The 20472-nt window shown below is 36.7% G+C and overlaps 1 protein-coding gene across 2 annotated transcripts in view; it reads right to left on the bottom strand.

The window, feature by feature from the left end:
- Positions 1 to 20472, bottom strand: part of NDUFAF2 (NADH:ubiquinone oxidoreductase complex assembly factor 2) — a 183939-nt gene that overhangs the window by 59241 nt on the left and 104226 nt on the right. For both annotated transcript variants that reach the window (XM_067730764.1, XM_067730765.1), the window contains exon 2: positions 17374 to 17463. In XM_067730764.1, the coding sequence (XP_067586865.1) occupies positions 17374 to 17463 (90 nt within the window). The remainder of the gene's footprint in view (positions 1 to 17373; positions 17464 to 20472) is intronic.

Genomic DNA, 20472 nt, shown 5'->3' with positions numbered 1-20472 from the left:
GCTGATAACCCACAAAGGGAAATACAACTGAATCATAAACAATACTCAGAACTAGAAGAGGGGAAAGATCAAGATGGCGGAATAGAATAATGTGCAGTTCACCTCCTCCCATAAATACATCAAAAATACATCTACATGTGGAAAAATTCTCACAGAACACCTACACAACAGTGGCAGAAGATCTATACATCCAGAGCTACAAGAAAGACCACCATGTAACTGGGTAGGATGAGAGAAAAAAAGAAGGAATAGGGATGGCACCTGAGCCCCTGGGAGGGAGCTGTGAAAGAGGAAATGTTCCTTTACCCCGGGAACCCCCTTCAACATCTGGGAGATCAGCCAGGACAGATAGGGAGCTTCAGAGGCTCAGAGAAAAGTGTAGCAGCTGGCTTGTGGCAGGCAGAAGCAGAAAGAGACCAGCACAGATGGTCCTGACCAACTTACTGCACTACCCAGCCCAAGATGCACATCTTCTGCTGGTGTGCATGGGGGTTGTGTGCTGAGAGTCGAGTTTCAGTGGACAGACCTGAGGAGAGGACTTGGGCTGGCTACCTGGAGACAGTCCCAAGGGGCTGAAGTGTGGCCCAGGCTTCAATTGAGGGTGTGCACAGGATGGAGCCCGGCCCACTATTGGAGCCCCGTTGTTAATGCACACGAAGAAGGGGCGGAGCCCCACCACAGCAGCCTCATTCTCATTCTCAGTGTACTCACAGCAGGTGTGGCTCTGCCTCTAGGAGCTCTGGGAGTGTGCAAAGCACCTGTGGGCTGCCCACATGTGGAGGTGGGGCTGAAATCTGAGCTGTTTCCTGGTGGCTTTGGAGGATTTACATGCTGGTGCCTCTGTAAGCTCAGTACCCTCAGGATATCCAAGTGAATTACTGGTACTCCTGTGGCTGGGCAGGCCTGGCATTAGCAGCTACAGGCTTTGCAGGCATGTGCACGTAGAGGCGTGGCTGGGGTCTGGGCTGACCCTGTACCTCCCATGATGGGGCCAGGTGCACGAATACACGCAACTATGGCAGGTTCTGATACCTAACTTCAGCGGATCTGTGCCAATGGATCTGTGATGGTGGCTTTGTGAGCACAGTGCCTAAGGGGCATCTGGGCTGACGGCCTGTATTCCCATGGATGAGGCAGGGTCCAGGGCAGTGCCAACAACAGTGTACTTTGTGAGCACACACAGCTGGTGATTGGCAACACCACAGAGCACACTTCCCAGTGGACAGCCTCTGAGGAGGAATACTCAGTAGCTCCTCTCCCAGTGGAAGTGCTCCAGTCCCGTCTACCTCACACCACAGCTCAGAAGCGGATCTGGGAGCTTCTACTCCAACAAGTGGGGAGCAGACCCTGCCCCAGACAGGGCTGTGACAACCACAGAGCAAAGAGGAGACCCAACTCAATATCCAGTGCAGTCTCTGGTTACCACAACACCAATGACACCCCCTATCAAGGGGATAATGGCCAGCACACACTGAGGAAAGATGTGGTAGGCATCCATTCTAAAAACAGCCCTCCCACCAAAAATATTGGGTTGGCCAAAAATTCGTTTGGTTGTAAGTAAAAATGACACATTTTTCATTTTAATCAAGAACTTTATTGAACAACGTATTCATTAACCAAATGAACTTTTTGGCCAACCCAATATTAGACTCATGAAGGGTATACTGGGATGCTCCCACATAAAAATAGCCCTTCAAGACCACAGCAGAAATCTATTTCTCCTAAATTCATAGATTCAGTGAAGTAGAAGTAAAATGAAGAAGCAGAGGATCCACTTCCAATTAAAGGAACAAGAGAAATCCCCTGAAAGAACAAACAATGAAACAGACCTTTCCAGTCTACCAGATCCCAAGTTCAAAAAGGAGGCAATAAAAATACTGAATGAATTAAGAAAGTCTATAGATAGAAATGTAGATTACTGTAACAAGGAACTAGAAACTATAAAGAGGAGCCAACTAAATTAGAAAACACATTTGCTGAGACAAAAGACGAGCTAAAGGCAATAAATAGCAAACTAAATAACGCAGAAGAACGAATAAGTGAGCTGGAAGATAGAATATTGGAAATCATCCAATCAGAACAGCAAACAGAAAGACAAATTTTAAAAAATGAAAGCAATATATGAGACCAATGGGATAATATAAGGCAAGTCAATCTATGCATAATAGGGATCCCAGAAGCAGAAGAAAGAGAAAAGGGGATTGAAAATGTATTTGAAGAAATTATGGCTGAAAATTTCCTAAACCTAAAGAAGGAAACAGATATCTAGATACAGGAAGCACAGAGGGTCCCAAACAAGATAAACCCAAACAGACCTACAGCAAGACATATTATAATAAAAATAGCAAAAGTTAGAGATAAAGAAAAGATTCTAAAAGCAGCAAGAGAAAAATGAAGAGTTAGTTACAAGGGAACCCCCAAAAGGCTATCACCTGATTTCTCTAAAGAAATGTTGCAGGCCACAGGGAGTGGCAAGATGTATTCAAAGTCCTGAAAGGGAAAAACCTGCAACCAAGGATGCTACCCAGGAAGATTATCATTTAGAATAGAAGGAGAGATAAATAATTTCTCAGACAAGCAAAAAGTAAAGGAATACAGCAATACTAAACCTATACTAAAAGAAATATTGAAGGGTCTTCTCTAAATAGCAAAGAAGCAAGAATCTATAGGAAAGAGAAAATCACAATTGCAAAGTAAATCACTTAAATAAGCCAGTACATGGATTAAAAAACATTTTTTTGAGAAAGTAATGATAACTACAAAGAACAGCAAAAGAATAAACATGAAGATGTAGAAGAGGACATCAAAATCATAAAATGAAGGGGAGGGGAGTAAGAAAATGTAGATTTTTTCTTAGAATGTGTTTGAGCCTATATGACTACCAGTTTAAAGCAAGTAGATATAGTAATGGGTTAACATACTTGAAAAACAGGGTAACCACATATCAAAAACATACAATAGACTCACAAAAACCAAAAAGAACACAAGAGCAAAACAAAAGAAAATCATCAAAACACAAAAGGAAAAAGAAAAAGGAACAAAGAAGATATACAAAATCAACTGGAAAACAAGGTTTAAAATGGCATTAAATACATATATATCAATAATTATCTTAAAGGTCAGTGGATTAAATGCTCCAATCAAAAGACATAGAGTGGCAGGTTGGATAATAACACAAGAGCTTACAGTATATGCTGCCTACAAGAGACCCACTTTAGGGTGAAGGACACACATAGTGTGAAAGTGAGGGGATGAAAAAGACATTTCATGCAAACATAAATGCCAAGAAAGGAGGGGTAGCGATACTCATACCAGACAAAATAGACTTTAAAACAAAGCTCATGAAGAAAGATAAAGGACACGATATAACCATACAAGGATCAATAAAGAAGAGGATATTACACTCATTAACGTGTGCACCCAACATAGGAGCACCTAAATACATAAAACAAATACTAACACATAAACGTAGAAATTGACTGGAATACAATAATTGTAGGAGACTTTAACACCCCACTGACATGAATAGACAGATCTTCCAGACAGAAAATCAATAAGGCAACAGAACTCCTAAGTGACACAATAGAATAGTTAGACTTAGTTGATATTTTCAGGACATTACCTCCAAAAAAACAAAAACAAAAACCAAAAAACAGAATATAAATTCTTTTCAAGTGCCCATGGAATATTCTCTAGGATATACCACATATTAGGACACAAAAGAAGTCTCAACAAATGTAAGAGGACAGAAATTATTACAAGCACCATTTCTGACCACAACAGCATAAAACTAGAAATCAACCACACAGAGAGAAATGAGAAAAGAAATGATTACATGGAGATTAAACAACATGCTACTAAAAAACTAATGGGTCAATGATGAAATCAAAGAGGAAATCAAAAACTACCCTGAGACAAACGACAATGAAAACACAACCATACAAAATCTATGGGATGCAGCAAAAGCAGTTCTTAGAGGGAAGTTCATAGTAATACAGGCCTTCCTCAAAAAGCAAGAAAAATCTCAAACAACCTAACATACCACCTAAAAGAATTAGAAAAAGCAGAACAAACAAAACCTAAAGTCAGCAGAAAGAAGGAAATAATAAAGGTCAGAGAGGAAATAAAACAGAGATTTAAAAAAAAATCAATAAAACCAAGAACTGGTTCTTTGAAAGGGTAAACAAAGTAAACAAACCTCTGGCCAGACTCACCAAGAAGAAAAGAGAGAGGACCCACATAAATAAAACCAGAAATGAAAGAGGAGAAATAACAACCGATACCACAGAAATACAAAAACTCATAAGATAATACTATAAACAATTATATGCCAACAAATTGGACAACCTAGAAGAAATGGATAAGTTTCTAGAAATATACAGCCCACCAAAACTGAAGCAAGAAGAAAGAGATAATTTGAACAGACTGATCACTAGAAGTGAAATAAAATCTGTAATAAGAAACAACTCCCTGCAAACAAAAGTCCAGGACCATATTGCTTCACTGAGGAATTCTACCAAACATACAAAGAAGAACTTACACTGAGCCTTCTCAAACTCTTCCAAAAGACTGAAGAGGAGGGAACACTCCCAAAGACATTCTGTGAAGCCATCATCACCCTGATACCAAAACCAGAAAAGGACACCTGCAAAAAAGAAAATTATAGGCCAATATCTTTGATGAATGTAGATGCAAAAATTCTCAACAAAATATTAGCAAACCGAATCCAACAACATATAAAAAAGATCATGCACCACAATCAAGTTGGATTCATCTCAGGGTCACAAGGATGGTTCAACATATGCAAATCAATTAATGTGATATACCACATCAACAAAGAAAAGAAAAATCATCTCAATAGATGCAGAAAAAACATTTGATAAAATTCAACATCCATTCATGATAAAAACTCTTACCAAAGTGGGTATAGAGGGAACATATCACAACATAATAAAAGCTATTTATGACAAACTTGCAGCCAACGTAATACTCAACGTGAAAAGTTGAAAGCCTTTCTGCTAAAATCTGGAACAAAAGAGGAATGCCCACTCTCACCACTTCTATTCAACACAGTATTGGAAGTCCTAGCCACAGCAATCAGACAAGAAAAAATAATTTAAAAAAAGGTATCCAAGTTGAAAGGGAAAAGGAAAAATTGTCATTATATGCAGATGACATGACACTATATATAGAAAACCCTAAAGACTCCACACATAAACTACTAGAACTGATAAACGAATTCAGAAAGGTAGCAGGATACAAGATTGACATACAGAAATCTGTTGCATTTCTTTACACTACCAATGAAATATCGAAAAGGGAACATAAAAAAAAATCTCTTTTTTTAAAAATAAATAAAATAAAATACTTAGGAATAAACCTGACTAAGAAGGTGAAACACTTATACACTGAGAACTATAAGACACTGATAAAGAAAACTAAAGATGATTTAAAGAAATGGAAAGATAACCATGCTCTTGGATTGGAAGAATTAATATCATTAAAATGGCCATACTACCCAAAGCAATCTACAGATTTAATGTGATCCCTATCAAATTACCCATGACATTTTTCACAGAACTAGAACAAATAATCCTAAAATTTATATGGGACTATAAAAGACCCATAATTGCCAAAGCAATCTTGAGGAAAAAGAACAAAGCTGAAGTCTGTCCCAGACTTCAGACAATACTACAAAGCTATGGTAATCAAAACAGCATGATACTGACACAAAAACAGACATATAGATCAATGGAACAGAACAGAGAGCCCAGAAATAAACCCACACACCTATAGCAATTAATCTTCAACAAAGGAGGCAAGAATACACAATGGAGAAAAGACAGTCTCTTCTGCAGCTGGTGCTGGGAAAGCTGGATAGCTGCATGTAAATCAATGAAGTTAGAACACTCCACCACACCATACACAAAAATAAACTCAAAATGGCATAAAGACTTAAATGTAAGGCAGAATACCATAAAACTCCTAGAAGAGAAAGTAGGCAAAACATTCTCTGACATAAATTGCAGCAATGTTTTCTTAGGTCAGTCTCCCAAGGCAACAGAAATAAAAGCTAAAATAAACAAACGGGATCTAATCACACTTATAAGCTTTTTCACAGCAAAGGAAACCATAAACAAAACAAAAAGAAAATCAATGGACTGGGAGAAAACATTTGCAAATGATGCAACTGACAAGGGCTTAATTTCCAAGATATACAAACAGCTCATACAACTCAGTATCAGAAAAAAAACCAAACACCTAATCAAAAATGGTCAGAAAAACCTAAATGGACATTTCTCCAAAGAAGACATACAGATGGTCAACAGGCCCATGAAAAGACGCTCAACATCACTAATTATCAGAGAAATACAAGTCAAACAACCGTGAGGTATCACCTCACACTGGTCAGAATGGCTGCCCTTAAAAAGTCTACAAATAATAAATGCTGAAGATAGTGTGGAGAAAAGGGAACCCTCCTACACTATTGGTGGGAATATAAATTGGTGCAGCCACTATGGAAAACAGTATGGAGGTTCCTGAAAAAACTAAAAACAGAGTTACCATATAAGCCAGGAATCTCACTCCTGGGCATACATCTGGAGAGAACTCTAATTTGAAAAGATACATACACCCCAATGTTCATAGCAACACTATACAATAGCCAAGGCATGGAAGCAATCTAAATTTCCACCAAGAGATGAATGAATAAAGAAGATGTGGTACATATATACAATGGAATACTACTCAGCCACAAAAAGAATGAGACAATGCCATTTGCAGCAATGTGGATGGACCTAGAGATTATCATATTAAGTGAAGTAAGTCAGATAAAGACAAATATTATACGATATCACTTATATGTGGAATCTAAAATATGATACAAAAGAACTTATTTACAAAACAGAAACAGACACAGAGACATAGAAAACAAACTTATGGTTACCAAAGGGGAAAGGGGAGGAGGGATAAATTAGGAGTTTGGGATTAGCAAATACACACTACTATATATTAAAATAGATAAACAACAAGATCCTACTGTATAGCACAGGGAACTATATATATTCAGTATCTTGTAATAATCTATAATGAAAAAGAATATGAAAAAGAATATATATATATATAGCTGAATCACTTTGTTGTACACCAGAAACTAACACGACACTGTATATCAACTATACTTAAATTAAAAAAAAAAGTAATAGAAAAAAACCCCTCAGAACTAATGTATTAGTCCACCAGGGCTGCCATAACAAAGTACCACAGATTTGGTGGCTTAAACAACAGAAATTTACTTTTTCACAATTCTGAATGCTATAATTCTGAGACCAAGGTGTTGGCAAGGTTGGTTTCTTCTAAGGCTTCTCTCCTCGGCTTGTAGATGGCAGTCTTCTCTCTGTGTCTTCACAAGGTCTTCTTTTGTTCACATCTGTGTCCTAATGGCCTTTTCTTTTTCTTTCTTTTTTTTTTTTTGCAGTATGCGGGCCTCTCACTGTTGTGGCCTCTCCCGTTGCGTAGCACAGGCTCCGGACACGTAGGCTCAGCAGCCATGGCTCATGGGCCTAGCCGCTCTGCGGCATGTGGGATCTTCCCGGACCAGGGCACGAACCTGTGTCCCCTGCAACAGCAGGTGGACTCTCAACCACTGCGCCACCAGGGAAGCCCTAATGGCCTTTTCTTATAAGGACATTAGTCATATTGGATTAAGACTGGTCCTAAGGACCTCATTTTAACTTAATTACCTCTTTAAAGACTCTGTCTCCAAATACAGTCTGATGTACTGGGGGTTAAGACTTCAACACACAATTTGTGGGGACCCAATGCAGCCATAACAATTAGGAATGAAAGAGGTAACATCACACAGATTCTGAAGATATTAAAAGAAAAATATGGTAATATTATGGTCAGTCTTATGCCAAAAAAATTTGGAAAATTAGACAAAATGGCAGATTCTTTGGAAAAATATTGGTTGGCCAAAAAGTTCCTTCAGTTTTTAAGTAAAAATAAAAGACACATTTTTCATTTTCACCAAGAATTTTACTGAACAACATATTCACCCTTTTGTTCCACTACCTTCTGCCATATTTCAGGCAACTTCATAATTCTATCTTCCCAAAACTTTTAATCTTTTTGAGCAAAGAACTGTTCCAGGTGCCTTTTACAGTCTTCCAGGGAATTGAAATGTTTTCCATTAAGAGAATTTTGTAAAGACCAAAATAAATAGAAATCTGAAGGTGAAATGTCTGGTGAATGTGGCGGATGAATCAGAACTTCCCAGCCAAGCTGTAACAGTTTTTTCCTGTTCATCAAAGAAATATGTGGTCTTGCGTTATCCTGATGGAAGATTATGCATTTTCTGTTGACTAATTCCAGACGCTTTTCATCGAGTGCTGCTTTCAGTTGGTCTAACTGGGAGCAGTACTTGTTGGAATTAATCGTTTAGTATTCCGGAAGGAACTCACAATAGAGGACTCCCTTCCAATCCCACCATATACACAACATCACCTTTGGAGGAAGACTGGCCTTTGGTGTGGTTGGTGGTGGTTCATTTCACTTGTCCCATGATCTCTTCTGTTCCACATTATTGTACAATATCCATTTTTCATCACCCATCATAATTTGTTTTAAAGATGTAACGTTTTCGTTACATTTAAGTAGAGAATTGCATCGGAAATATAGTAAAGAAGGGTTTTTTCACTTAACTATGTGGAACCCAAACATCAAAGCGATTCACATAACCAAGCTGGTGCAAATGATTTTCAGCACTTGATTTGGATATTTTGGGTATGTCAGCTATCTCTTGCGTGGTATAACACTGATTGTTCTCAATTAATATTAGTCTCGATTTGATCACTATCAACTTCAACTTGTCTACCCGGCCATGGAGCATCGTCCAGCGAGAAATCTCCAGCATGAAACTTTTGCAAACCACTTTTGACATGTTCAATCAGTCAAGCACCTTCTCCATACCCTGCAAAAACTATTTTTTTTTTGCGTTTTCGTTGTGTTTTTACCTTTCTTGAAATAATAAAGCATAATATGCCTAAAATGTTGCTTTTTTAGTTCTATCTTCAATATTAAAATGGCTACACAAAAATCCACCAATTTTGATGTTTTTTTTTTTTTTTTTTAGTGCATGCTGATATGACAGCTGTCACAATATATTCTAACGAAATTGTTTCAAATGAAGTTAAAGACTAAAGCCATGTTCCAGAAAAAACCAAACAAACTTTTTGGCAGACCCAATACAACCTACCAAAGGTCAGTCAAGAAGTAACAGATAATCTGAATATCCTGTCTAATAAAGAAATTTAACTTGCAGTTAAAAACTCCTGGCCTAGATAGCTTCACTGGTGAAACCTATCAAATATTTAAAGAAGAAGTAATATTAACTCTACACAAACTCTTACAGACTTTTGAAGAAGGAATATGTCTAAACTCATTTCATGAGATCAGCATTATTACCCTGATATCAAAACCAAGAAAAGACAAGAAAAGAAGAATTACTAACTAGTATCCCTCAAGAACACAGATATAAAAAGTCTAAACAAAACTTTAGATAACTCAATCAAAAATATATAAAAAAGTAAAACATAAGGAACAAGGCAAGACTGTTCATTCTTATCTCTTCTATTACACAGTGTACTGGAGGTTCTAGCCAATGCAAATAGGCGAGATTAAAACAAAGACATCCAGGTTGGAAAGAATTAAGAAAAATGTCTTTATTCACAGACAACATGATCTTCTATATAGAAAATCTGATGGAATTGACAAAAAAGCTACTATAATTAATAACTGAGTTTAGCAAAGTCACAGGATAGAAGATCAATATACAAAAACCTACTGAATATTTATTCGATGGCAACAATCAGAAATTAAACTTGAAAAACATTATCATAACAATAGCACCAAAAACATGAAGTTGTTAGGGATAAATCTGACAAAAGAAGTGCAATATATGTACAATGAAAGCTACAAACTTTGATGAGAGAAATTAAAGAAGGCCTAAATTAAATGAAGAGATATATAATGTCCAGGGGTCAGAAGATACTTATTATTAAGATGTCAGCTCCCTGCAAAGTGATCTATAGATTTAACACAATCCCAACCAAAATCCCAGGAGGCATTTTTATAGAAATTAACAAAATGATCCTAAAATCCATATGAAAATGCAAAGGACCTAGAAGAGCCAAAATAACTTCAAAAAAGAAGGACTAACAGTACCTGATATCAAGACTTAGAAAGCTACAGTTATCAGGGAACTAAGGCCTAAGTCAAATAGCCAGGAAGAACCTGAAACCAGGCAATAGCCATTTGAATGAGCTTGGAAATAAACCTTCTATGGCCTGACAAAACCATGTGAATGAGCTTGAAAGTAGATGAGCCCTGAGAGAAGCCTTGAGATGACTGCAGCCAAGACCAACACCTTGTCTGCAGCCTTGTGAGAGACCCTAAGCCAGAAGATCTACTTAAGCCATGCCTAGATTCCTGACTCACGGAAACTGTGAGTTAATAAATGTTTGTTGTTTTAGGCCTGTAACTTTTGGGGTAACTTGTTATGCACCAATAGATAATTAATATATGCAGCTATCTTATCCTCTAATGAAGGAGATCACCATCAACTCTCAGCAATTCCCAGCCAAGCAATTTGGTTATACAGTAGGTCCAGAGACTCTGTGTTGGGACATAAGTTGATTACAGATAATTCTAGAGTCATATAATCATAGAACATTAGAGACAGATGGGGCCTTAAAGGATACCGAACCCAGCCTTTTAATCTGACAGATGAAAAACAGAGGTAAAATAGATTTGCCCAAAATGACCAAGGTAGTAAATGCACATTGGAGGACCTGAGCATAACCCAGGTCTTCTGATGCTGGCACAAGGATAGCATTGTGCCATAAATATTATTTTATGAAGTTTATTTTGAAAATTATTGGTGGGGAGTTCCTGTGGCTTGAGAAAAGCATGCTAAACAATTATTAATTATTAATAATAAAGCAATAAAAGTGCATATGATATTTCATACTGAGATATTAATTGTGTTAATGATAGGTATGGTCTAATATGTCTAAAAATTAATTTTTACCTGACTTTATTCTGAAATTTAGTTTTATATTTTAATGAGTATGTGTGATTAAGTAAAGATTAATATTCCATTAAAAAGACATACTGGATCAGAGCCTTTCTGTCTCTTCCTATTATACTCTACTTTGTGTGTATTTTAGGGTTCTCATTAATAATGCTTATTACTGTCAACAAAAAACTAGCTTAAACTTAACAAAATAACAAAAAAGGAAAAAAATGGAAGATACACTGTGATCTGAATTATGAAGATAAAGCTTTTGAGAGGCTCTGTATAAGAACTACACATCATGCCATGGATTAAACTTAAAAGGTTCCCTGAAACTTTGTAAGACTGTTCAGTAGCTAGTAGTATACTAGCTAGTACTATACTATCTCCCACATCTGAACCTTGAGTGTCCTTTATGTTAGGAACCAATTGCTTTGGTGTACCATTCCATGTCTTTCTTTTTAAAATGGACTATTTTCAGCAAATCAGCAAAGTCCCCAAAATGTCTCTTCCTTATGTAGTTTCAATTTTAAATGCATTCATTCACCAAATATTGATTGAGCTTGCACTTATTTTATGTTAAGTGTTGAACTAGGCCCTAAGAATACAAGGATGAGCAAGGTAAAGACTCTACACTAGAGAATCTTCAAGTCCAGGTAGAGGAGGTAGACAAGTAAACAGGGAATACTCTACAGTGTGTTGTGTTATGCTGTGGAGAGGCATCAAGTGAGATGAAAAACAAAAACAGGAACATCCCACTAAGCACTAGGGGGTGAGAGGTAGGGTCAGAAAAGATGTCCAAAGGAATCCGTGTCTACCCTAATACTTGAAGGATAAGCAGGAATTAGCCTAATCATTATGGAGTAGGCAATACAATATAATATTAAGAGTAAAGACTCTGGAGACAGATAATTTGGGTTCTTGGCTATAGCTGCTATTTGTATTTAGGGAGTTATTTAATCTCTCTGTGCTTCACTTGGAGGAATCAACAGAGAATTTATACAAGTTATTACGACTACATGATCTACCTGCATCTATGACTATATACTCTACTTTTCTGCTACTACTACTGAGGAACTTTCCATGCTCTTGTCAAAGGCCAATTCTTCCACAAGTGTATTAGATCCTGTCCCATCTTGCTTTCTCAAGGTCTTCCTCCTGCATCATTAATGCTTCCTTTTTGACTGGAACTTTCTCATCACTATTACAAAATTTGGTTACTTCTACTGTCTTTAAAACAAAACATAATAAAATTCCTCTCTTGACTCCACTTTCCCATGCAGGTACTGCCTCAACACTCTCCCTTCTTTTACAGATAAACTCCTCATAAGCATTATCTATACTTATTCTCTCCAAATTCTCTCTTGCTATTCTTTTTTTTTAATCAGGCTTTTGTTCCTAACACTCTGCAGAACTATTTTTATCAGGATCGGTGACTTCCTGTTCTTAAAGCAAAGAATTAATTCTTCGTCCTTATTTGACATGGTTGATCACTTCTTCCTCCTTGACACTTTTTCTTTTATTTCCCACTTTTCTGGCTGCTCCTTTTTTGTCTTCATTGTCTCTAAACCCTGTTATAGCCTAGGGGTCAGTCTTGGAACTTCTCATTTTCTTTCTAATTCTTTTCTTTTCTTTTTTTTACTGGAGTATAGCTGATTTACAATGCTGTGTTAGTTTCAGGTGTACAGCAAAGTGAATCAGTTATACATATACATATATCCATTCTTTTATAGATTCTTTTCTCATACAGGTTATTATAGAATATTGAGTAGAGTTCTCTATGCTATACAGTAGGTCCTATTATCTATTTTATATATAGTAGTGGTTATCTATTTTATATATAGTAGTGTGTATATGTTAATCCCAAATTCCTAATTTATCCCTCCCCCCTCCCCTTTCACCTTTGGTAACCATAAGTTTGTTTTTTACATCTGTGACACTACTTCTGTTTTGTAAATAAGTTCATTTGTACCATTTTTTTAGATTCGACATATAAGCGATATCATATAATATTTGTCTTTCTCTGACTTACTTCACTTAGTATCATAATCTCTAGGTCTATCCATGTTGCTGCAAATGGCATTATTTCATTCTTTTCATGGCTGAGTAATATTCCATTGTATATACGTACCACATCTTCTTTATCCATTTCTCTGTTGTTGGACACTTAGGATGCTTCCATGTCTTGGCTACTGTAAAGTGTGCTGCAATGAACATTGGGGTACATGTATATTTTGAATTATGGCTTTCTCCAGATATATGCCCAAGAGTGGGACTGCTGGATCATATGGTATGAACTTCTCATTTTCTATTTACACACATTCCCTGATCTCATCCTGTCTCCTGGCTTTTCAATACCATTTATTTGCTGTCAACTTCCACATTTTATCTCCAGCCCAAAGTTTTCCACCAAATTCTTAGCTTATATACAACTTAATACCTCTACTTGGATATCTAATAGATATCTCAAACTTCATTTTCAAACTTGATCTCATTTTCCCCCCAAATGTCCTCCTTCCAGTCTTGCCCCTCTCAGTCAATGGCAACTGCACTTTTCCAGGTGAGGCCCAAAAGTTTAACAGTCATCACTGACTGCTCTCTTTCTCTCACATTGCACATCCAATCTGTCAGCAAATCTCATTGGCTCTACTTTTACAAGAGATCCAGAATGCAACTACTTCTTTCCACTCTCACTGTTACTCTGGTTCAAGCCACAATTAGCCCTTGCCTGAGTTATTACAAGAGCATACTGTCTCCAAGTTTTCTTTATGCCCCTCCTCAGTCTCTTTGCAATGCAGCAGCCAGACTGATCCTGTTAAATATAATTCAGGGCATACAACTACTCTTTTCAAAACCTTCCAGCGGCTTCCAATCTCAGAGTAAAAGCCAGAGTCCTTACAATGGCCTATAAGGCCTACAAGATTGATCAACCTATTACTTTTCTAACCTCATTTATTACCTTCCCTCTGGCTCTACTCCAGTCACACTGGCTTCCGTACTGTTCCTTAAAAACCTGAGCATGCTCCTGCTTCAGGGCATTTGCACTAGCTCTCCAGGAATGCTCCTCTGCTTCTTATCTTCATGACCAGCTCCTTCTGCCTTTATTCAAAAGTCATCTTCTTGGGGCTTCCCTGGTGGCACAGTGGTTAAGAATCTGCCTGCCAATGCAGGGGACACGGGTTCGATCCCTGGTCTGGGAAGATCCCACATGCCGTGGAGCAACTAAGCCCGTGCACCACAACTACTGAGCCTGCGCTCTAGAGCCCGTGAGACACAACTACTGAGCCCACACACCACAACTAATGAAGCCCACGTGCCTAGAGCCCATGCTCCATAACAAGAGAAGCCACCGCAATAAGCCCACACACCGCAACTAGAGAAAGCCTGTGTGCAGCAACGAAGACCCAACACAGCCAAAAATAAAAATAAATAAAATAAATAAATTTATTTTTTTTAAAAAGTCATCTTCTCAACAAGGCCATTTCTTTATACTATTTAAAACTGTAAAACCCTCCACAACACTTCCTATTCCCTTTATCTGCTTTATTTTCTGTGGCCATTAACATACTATATAGTTATTTATCTGATTTATTATCTTTCTTCCACCCACTCTCCCACTCCAGAATGTAAACTCCATGAATTCAGAGGTCCTCAATAGATGTTTATTAAATAAATGAATGAAAAGGGTGAACCGTTTAATACATATCATGGCAGGAAATGCAGCGTGTGGGTACCTGTATTCTGCTACTAACAATTGACAAATACAGTATTCATCTGGACCTGAAAATACTTTAGATTCACTTGGGGTTGACACTATTCACTTTAAGTTTTTTTCTTTCCTTTCCTGTATACAGTGTTTTGTGTATTTATTTATATTTTACTTTACTTTTTCATGGTATGGAGTTCTTATTTTTTACATTTAATTGATATGCAACACTATAAAAATAATTTTTGTTTCAATGTTTGGTTGATACATTTGTTTTAAGGGTGTGCCCCATGGGAGGGTTATGCTAAATTATTAAGATCAGGACAGAGCCATAAAAAGCATTAGAATTTCATTCTAATTCTCTGAAAGTCTCAAACACTTAAAAATGAGTCACTACCTATTTATTTATAACTTAATTTATTTCTATAAACATTTTAATTCTATATTACTATTGGAAAAAATGATAAAATAGGTTCATTATAAGAAGGTGCAAGCATTATTTGAGAATTGCAAATGTCGCTTATAACACTGGAGAGTCTGTTAAAATAAAAAAGCTCAGGGACTTTCCTGGTGATCCAGTGGTAAAGAATCCGTCTTCCAATGCAGGGGGCATGGGTTCGACGCCTGGTAGGGGAACCAAGATCCCACACGCTGCGGGGCAACTAAGCCTGCGTGCCACAACTACTGAGCTCACGTGCCTCAACGAGAGAGCTTGTGTGCTACAAACTACAGAGCCCATGCCCTGGAGCATGCGTGCCACAACTAGAGAGAAACCTGCGGGCCACAATGAAGAGCCTGCGCCACAATGAAAGATACTGCGTGTCTCAACAAAGATCCCGCATGCTGCAACTAACACCCAACGCAGCCAAAAAAAATAAATTAAATAAATAAATATTTTTTTAAAAAGTAAGAAAGCTCAATTACTCCTGGACATTGCCAGTTTATATTCTGTATTTCTTCAAAAAGTCCCTGGTATCTACCCATTTTAATGTTCTTTTCTCATAGTTCTACTATTTTCATAGCTAATAAAGAAAAATGGAAAAGATATGTCCAGGGAAATATTTACACTCACATGCTGACATAAAAATAACTCAATGCCTATAGCTACCATATGTTAGGTATAATGCTAAACCCACCAGGAAGCAAAGGGTCCACTGCTTACAGTATGTAGCTGTATTACCCAGGCAGTTTATCTCATCTTTCTAGAACTTAGATTCCCTATTAAATGGGACTACAGTGTACCTCATAGGATTATTGTGATAATTAAAACAATATAATGATTGTGAAGCAATGGCATAATACCAGGTATACAGGTAAACACTTGACAAATGTTAAGTGATATATAAGATAGGTATTGGTATTTTAGTTAAGGTTCTTTTAGTTTCAAATAACAAGGGTTAACTCAAGCTAGATTTCAAGTATTTAATATATACTTACTGAGCACTTACTATGTGCTTTCCTATGTGCCAGGCACTAGGCTAAGAACTGGTAATAAACAAGGGGAAATTTATAGCACAGATGTGGGATGGCACTTAGAACCTGATGGCAGACTTTCAGATGAACTTCATTCAGAAAGAAATGGAACTGGGAATCGGAAAGTTGCTGAAAACATAGGAAATATTCTCTGCCTTGCTACATAGAGTTGACTCTTGAACAACACAGGGATTAGGGGCACTGACCCCCTCGTAGTCAAAAATCCACCTATAACTTAACAGTTGGACTTCCATATCTGCAGTTCCACATCTGCAGATTCAACCACCACGGACCGTGTAATACCATAGTATGAACTTACGGAAAAAAATCTGCGTATAAGTGGACCTGCTTCTAACCTGTGCTGTTCAAAACAAAAAAATCAAAACAAAAAACAAACACCTGTGTTGTTCAAGGGTTAACTGTACTTCTCTTTGCAGACTGGTTTCTATTTTCTTCTTAGTAGATAAAGAAGTTTTTTTTCTGCAACAAAGTTTAGATAGTGGATTGAAGATAGCCACCCATGTGCTACCAGGTTCATATGATACTACTCCAGCCTTATGGAAAGACTGCTACTATTTTCTCTTCCTTTCATTTTTTTACCTTAATTCCAAAGTCCTGACAGGGATCAAGTAAGTGTCCATCCTTGTTTAAACATGGGGGCAATTAATGGGGTCACTGTAAGTTGAACAAATACTCCAAATGGCATCTACAGCAAGTATTATCCACAATTTATAAAAGAGGAAGCTAAGACTGAGAGGTATGAGTTACTTTCCCACGTGCATGTGGGTAGAGTGCCAGAAACAGAATTCAGATCCTCAGGTTGTATAAGTGCAGGGCCAGCATATCAAAGTGAATGCCTTCTTCAATTCTGCATCTAAGAAACTTTGCTTGCCTCACCCTAGTCCCAGCTCTACTAATGCTTCTTAGTTCTTTTCACTATGTTCCCTTACTAAAATGTAGCACCTTCACAACTCTCAAAGAAATGCAAAGTTTAAAAAAAGTTTCATGGATTCAGATTGTAAAAGTTTTTGCAAAGAACATGAAATAATGTTATGTTCTTATTGATTTTGTGTATAAACTATTTGCCTTCCAAAAGACACTACTAAAAGCAGAAACTTACCTTCCCATTCTGCTGGGATATCCCCTACTTCATAGTCTATTTCTCTTTTATTTGCTGATTCTACAATTCTTTTCTCTCGAATAGTTTGTCCTGTAAGACAAAAGTGATTATTACATTTTTAAATGAACCCATGATACAGTAGTTACTACATGAAATATTTTCTCTTTAGATATTACACACCTCCTCCTATGATAAGAGAATTAACAGGGAAAAGAATAGATTCCATTTAGAATTAGGTATATTAGAAAAAGCAGTTTCTAAACTACTTCAGAAATTTTAAATTTCCTACATTGTATGCAAAATTAATTTTGGTAGAATAAGTCTAGATTCTGTGTACAGAAAAAGAGAAACCAATTAATTTGCAGGCCAATAAAAAACATTTTAATAAACAACAGAATGTTTAACTCCTTCAAACTCTGCAGGTATATATATCAGAGGTGCCAGTGGCTGCTGCTACTGCCTAAGGGAATCAACATTCATGGCCCCACTATGGAAAATAATATGGAGGTTCCTTAAAAAACTAAAAACAGAGTTATCATACGACCCAGCAATCCTACTCCTGGGCATATATCCAGAAAAGATGAAAACTCTAATTTGAAAAGATACATATACTACAATGTTCACAGCAGCACTATTTACAATAGCCAAATATGGGAGTAACCTAAGCGTCCATCTACAGATGAATGGATAAAGGAGATGTGGTGTATATATATATATATATATATATATATATATATATATATATATATATATATATATACACACTATGGAATATTACTTGGCCACAAAAAAGAATGAAATATTGCCTTTTGCAGCAACTTGGATGGACCTAGAGATTATCATACTAAGTGAAGTAAGTCAGAAAGAGAAAGACAAATACCATATGATATCACTAATTTGTGGAACCTAAAAACTAATACAAATGAACTTATTTTCAAAACAGAAAGACTCACAGACATAGAAAACAAACTTATGGTTACCAAAGGGGAAAGGGAGGAAAAGGAAGGATTAATTAGGAATATGGGATTAATAGGTACAAACTACTATACATAAAATAGATAAGCAACAAGGATTTACTGTATAGCACAGGGAATTATATTCAATATCTTATGATAAGCTATAATGGAAAACAATCTGAAAAGTATATATATATATACATATATATATATATGTATATATATAAAACTGAAACACTTTGCTGTACACCTGAAACTAACACAATATTGTAAAACAACTATATATCAATTAGAAAAAAGAGCCTTGATTATAACCTTTCAAAGCAGCAGCAGCTTTGTCAAAATGGTGATTTCAAAACATATTACTTTGTCATTGAAACTTTGATCCTGAGGAAACCAGGTAAGTTTCTATTTCCCAACAGTTAAAAAATGTGCCTGCCTACTCCAGGGAATGCAGGCTAAAACAGAGAAGGTATTGGTAGGTAATGATGAGAGGAGAAGTATGGCTTAACAATGGTCAGAACAGTCAGGGAGAGAAATCTGGGCCTTGCAAAATACCACTTTCTCTTCCCACTCCTAGGCCAACCTTACACTATGCCAAATAGACTGGGTCACATAATTCAAGAAATTGACTTTGTTGACTGCAAATCTCTCTCCTAAACTACCTGAAATTCTACATTAAAAAATTCCTTCGGGAATTCCCTGGCAGTCCAGTGATTAAGACTCTGCGCTCCCAATGCAGGGGGCATGGGTTCCATCCCTGGTGTGGAACTAAGATTCCGCATGCTGCAAGGAAGGTACGGCAAAAAAAAAAATCCTTCAATTGAAGACAAGGAAATTTCTAGGAGTGACTGTGCAGGAGAAAGGGAGACACAAAAGGGTAGCCTAAGAATACTGAGTGGCTAGTTTTATTTCCTCTGCCTTAGTAATAGTAAGTGAAAGGCTAGAATTTCCTAGACAAGCCATTAATGGCTAATAACTCTGAGATGAGCTCAGGGAATCTCTGCATTTTATTATGGACTCATTTAACTGGGCTGATTTAATCCTAATACAGAGGTTTTCCAAGTTTTATAAAGAGGAGTTACCTTTTGCTTATCTTATCCAATAAATACACAGGAGGACAAGGGATTAGTAGTAAAGTCCCCAGGGTGTAGGGACAAGAATTAGGGTAAAAGGAGCCTCTAACAATGACAGCTGCACTACTCTCATAGCAGAGGCTCAACATATATACATATATTTTTACTAAAAGGCTATTTATATCCAAATATATAAACACATCATAATAACAATTTACCATAAATTTAGCATAGACTAAATTTACTAAAGTATGTTTACATTACAATTTTCAAAATGTTTGAAAGAGTCAAAATATCTGTGTCTTCATATATTCCTTATCTAAATACCAGGATGTAAGTATATCTTTTTAGCAATAACAAGTACAGAAAAGAAAATTATCATCTAAAATACGAAATGCTAACAGATGGCCTTCTGAAAGTACATGTGTGTTCTATAAGCTTTTAAGTGTATGTCAATGAAATTTAGTGCATAGGGAGAGAACAGAGGGGTCTACCATTTCCAGCAGCACCACTAAATGCATATATAAGTAAGTATATCTATATGTCTGTGACATAAAAATTAACTTTTTATTCCTACCCTCAAGTTTATAAACTTCCTTTGTATCCTAAGAGTTTTAAGAATCAAAATTCATACCTATTTTTGTGTATATGGAAAGACAGGAAGAGTAATTCATGAGTTAGTCACAGATAATTGCTGAAAAAAACCTTTGTTTACAAATAGATGACATCAAAAGTTTATGAAATGCATGTACACATCTTTAGCAATATAAAATAAGGCCATTAATTTATTGAATAAACTCTTGGTAATCAGATATGGGCTTTTCCCTCCAAATAAATTGTTTTAAGACTACTCCTTCTGTACAATTTTTATGAATTGGGAATAAAACTTATGCCTCCCACTGAGTAAGAAATTACGCACAAATTGTACACTTGCTCATCCTAATATGCTTTCATACAAGAGTTGTAAAGACAATCCTACTTCTCATAGCAAAATAAATTTCCATCTAGTAAATGGAGCAAATTTAAGTACTTACTCAAGTGTTAAAATTTTAGGGTCTAATTTACAT

The sequence above is a fragment of the Pseudorca crassidens genome, chromosome 3 (genome assembly GCF_039906515.1).
Source record: "Pseudorca crassidens isolate mPseCra1 chromosome 3, mPseCra1.hap1, whole genome shotgun sequence".
In the NCBI taxonomy this organism is placed as follows: Eukaryota; Metazoa; Chordata; class Mammalia; order Artiodactyla; family Delphinidae; genus Pseudorca; species Pseudorca crassidens.
Note: the sequence above shows the minus strand (reverse complement) of the source record. Positions and strands in the feature narration are given on the sequence as shown.